Source organism: Seriola lalandi, unplaced genomic scaffold (assembly GCF_002814215.2).
Source record: "Seriola lalandi dorsalis isolate HSWRI2012SDOR001 ecotype SW California unplaced genomic scaffold, Sedor1 jcf7180002054961, whole genome shotgun sequence".
Classification (NCBI taxonomy): Eukaryota; Metazoa; Chordata; class Actinopteri; order Carangiformes; family Carangidae; genus Seriola; species Seriola lalandi.
Window position 1 is genome coordinate 914,773 of NW_019525512.1, and position 3,545 is coordinate 918,317.

The following is a 3,545-nucleotide window of genomic DNA, read 5'->3' on the forward strand; positions in this document are numbered from 1 at the left end:
CCCCCCGTCACTTCATCCCCCCACCTGCCTCTAAATCCTACACTCACTGTAGGAGCCGCCGTGTCGATTGATCAGCTGACCGAGCGATCACTCTGTCCCTCTGTTATTTCCTGTTTGGTTACATCAGTTGGATAATTTCATTGATTACTTTCACCGGATTGATCGCCTTTCTCCCGCAGGTTGGCGCCGTCCCAGCCGCTGGAGATGACTCCCGTCAACCACTGCCAGTCCGTCGCCATGGATCCAGGTAATCAAAAGCCACGCCGCACATGATTTATCTCCAGCAATTAACGCTAATGAGCTGCTGTGATTGGGAGCGAGAGGGAAACCCGCCGCTCTTTGTGCTGCTCGGTCTTTAGTTTGTGTTTTAACTCCAAAATCCTTTTTGGGCTGCGTTATTGACGAGATTTACAAAAGCTATTTTACTGTTGAAGCCCTTTAATCAATGAATCAATGACCAGAGAGAGAGAGAGAGAGAGAGAGAGAGAGAGAGAGAGGTTGTCCCCTACGCTCACTCTTCATAGATAGATAGATAAAAGTTTCATTGTTGTGTTAAATAAAACATGTAAAGTGCAAAACTAAACATTAAACATAAATGTTATATTATAAATACAATATATATAAATAATTTAAACAAACTAAAATCCCAAACCCACTAATGATGCATCAAAGAGGCCGGAGACGTTCTTGTTTTAACATGTGTGGGATTGAGGCATTAACAGGGAGTGGTGTAAAGAAACTGCTTGGCAAGTTAGTAAGTACCAGTGGTAATTAAATTGTAATTGAATTAAATCAGTAAATTAATAAATAAATCATCAAAGTAATTTCATAGACTGATCCTCTATATCACAGTTCAGTTTTTCATTAAATTAATTTAGTTCCTTTGTGCAAAGCTGATGATAATTAGTTGATAAAGTTATTACAGCGACGTGCTCCTTGTGTATTTCAGCTGTTGTAATCTCACATCAGTCCGACTGCATTCACTCCAAACTTGTGCCGTGTTGTTTCCAAAGTGACTTATTCAGACCCGACTCGAAAGAGAAAACAACCGTTGTTTACATGCAGGACGATGAAAGTCAAACCGACAGCGAAGTAATTCATCTTGTTCAAAGAAAAGGAGTGTTTGTGCATTCCTGATTCGGTTCAAAAGATTATTGAAGACGCTACAACAAGATGCAACTTGTGGCTGTATTTTGCACTGTGGCCAGTTGAGTCTCATTTCCTCTTCACTGGGACAGTTAGACGTTTGTTTTTCTTCTTCTGCAGCTTCAGCACATTCAGTTTGATATAAAAATAACAGAACAGAACTATATCTATATCTCTCACATAGTTATTTCTGCACTGATGTAAACCTGCTCAAAACCAACGCAGAGACATGGCACTTTATGATAGTATATACTAATTTATGTCAAATTAAACGTGTTGCAACACAGAGTCTGAAGAGGATTAAATGTGTAACCGTCCAACTACTTGGCACAACTGAAGAACATTTCCCCGTGTGCTTATTGAAATCCTCATTTGTCACTAATACATTAGAGAACAGAAACATTTCTCTGCCAGGAAATGTTATTGTAGCTGTAGTGAAACTACTATGTCTGTATTTGACTTCTTATCAGCTGGAACAAGAAAAATACACCCACATAAAGATAAATAAGGAAAAAATAGAGAAGCACAGATGCAGCATCCCTTTTTTCCAACCATGTTAAAGTGTATTAAAAGTCCATATTTGACACATTTCCTGTTTTTATTTGAAGTTTTAAGAAGATATCATATATTTATATATATATCTAATAGATAGATGTATATATTTGTGGTTTTAAGAACCAAAAACCATCTCAGTGTAGTTTCACATCTCCTCTCTCAGGCTTCTCTCTGGAGCTCTAGTAACAACAGGTCGGTGAGCCAATCAGAAGAGAGGAGGCTCTGAGCCTCTCTTCTGATTGGCTGACTGTTTTCTGAGTGATCCAATAAAAATATAGCAGATTTCAGTTGAAAACACTCAGAGAAACCAAATCCTGTAAAGGTTTGGATGGTGGGTCCAGGTGGGCGGAGCTTGGTGACTGCTTTGATGTGACATCACAAAGTTACAGGAAGTCCTGACGGCTGGTTTTAAGGCTCAGTTTCTGAATACAGGCTGTGTGCATTTCTCTGTGGACTGAGGCTTTGATACTTTCACAGTATTAATATAGAAGCTAGAGCTGATCTATAATCACACTACACATGGACACAGACCTTTACACTGGAGGAGCTTTAAAATGAATCTCTCTTTAAAGAAAAAACAACTTCAGTGTTATTTTTATAGTTTTATCCATCATATCTATATTAAACTTAAATAAAAACAACAACATAGAAACAAGCCACAAACCTCAAGTAAAAATGATTAATTTCCTTTAGAAGATTGGCGGTGGACAGTAGGTGTATGTCTGGATGCATGTGAGCAACTGAAACCAGAAGACACAGTGTTGTGTTTGTGGTACGTTTACATGTAATAAACAACATGTATGTTGAAGCACAAATAGAGCAGAGGGGCTGAGCATTGTTTCCGTGAGACCCCTGCCCTCTTTTCCAAATTCCCTGTTTAAAAACCACCCACTCGCTCATGCATATTCATCCCCTCACCTGATTACTATTCACCCCCAGCAGTAGTGGTGCGCTTCCAGGTAGTCGGGAGGCTGCCAGCATCATTCAGTCGACCCTTGAAGTCACAGAAACGGGTTACATACTAATGATATTAACAAAAAGAGAAATAAATACAGTTACTTACAAAACAACAAACAAACAATAAGACATACAACTTCATAGGCTTTAAAACAGGAAATGACAGCATGGATTTAAAACCATTCTGCCAGTTCATTTAAATAAAGTTAAGCTCCACAGAAAAGAAAAAGGATGAGACAAAGTGTCTTTGAGCGTCTGTGGCAGTGGACGGGAAAGTCCCATTGTCAAAAGGCTCCGTAGCCAAGGACCACATAGATATTCAGCATCTATTCTACAGTCAGAGTCTTTCACATTCAAGTGAAATGTTTTTTCTTTGTTCAAAAAGAAGATTGTATTGTTAAACTTCTCGCTCTATCCAGAGAAGAAGAAAAGAAGAATTCATTTTTAAAAAATAGATATTTCTGAGCATTTAAACTGAGATTCTGCACCGAGGCCGCTCGACGTATAGGAGCCCAAAGCTTGATTTGCTGTCAGGGGAACAGATTAAAAAAAGAAAAAAACATAAATGCAAAAAATATGCACAATACAATAAAACACACAACAGACTATTTACATGTGCACATGTAGCCGGGTTACTGCACACAGGAAAAGAATAAAGGAGTTCTTAGTCCTGTTCCAGCTGAACCGGTAAAGCCTGAGGGAAGGGCTTCGAACTAAAATATAATATGAGTAAAACAGCTGCTTTTAAATATTCAAATAAAACACAAAATCTTTATTCCAAATAACCTGAAAGATTTGTTTCATTTTAGTCTCAGATCCCAGACTCTTTATTTCAGATGACTCAACGTGACTCATCTGTAATGATAATAAAGCAGGCGCGATGATGT

At 38.5% G+C, this 3,545-nt stretch overlaps 1 protein-coding gene across 1 annotated transcript in view; it reads left to right on the forward strand.

The window, feature by feature from the left end:
• sfmbt2 (Scm like with four mbt domains 2) overlaps positions 1–3,545 on the forward strand; it is a 46,213-nt gene that overhangs the window by 35,781 nt on the left and 6,887 nt on the right. Inside the window, exon 14 of the mRNA XM_087170808.1 lies at positions 180–270. Within this exon, the coding sequence (XP_087026934.1) occupies positions 180–270 (91 nt within the window). The remainder of the gene's footprint in view (positions 1–179; positions 271–3,545) is intronic.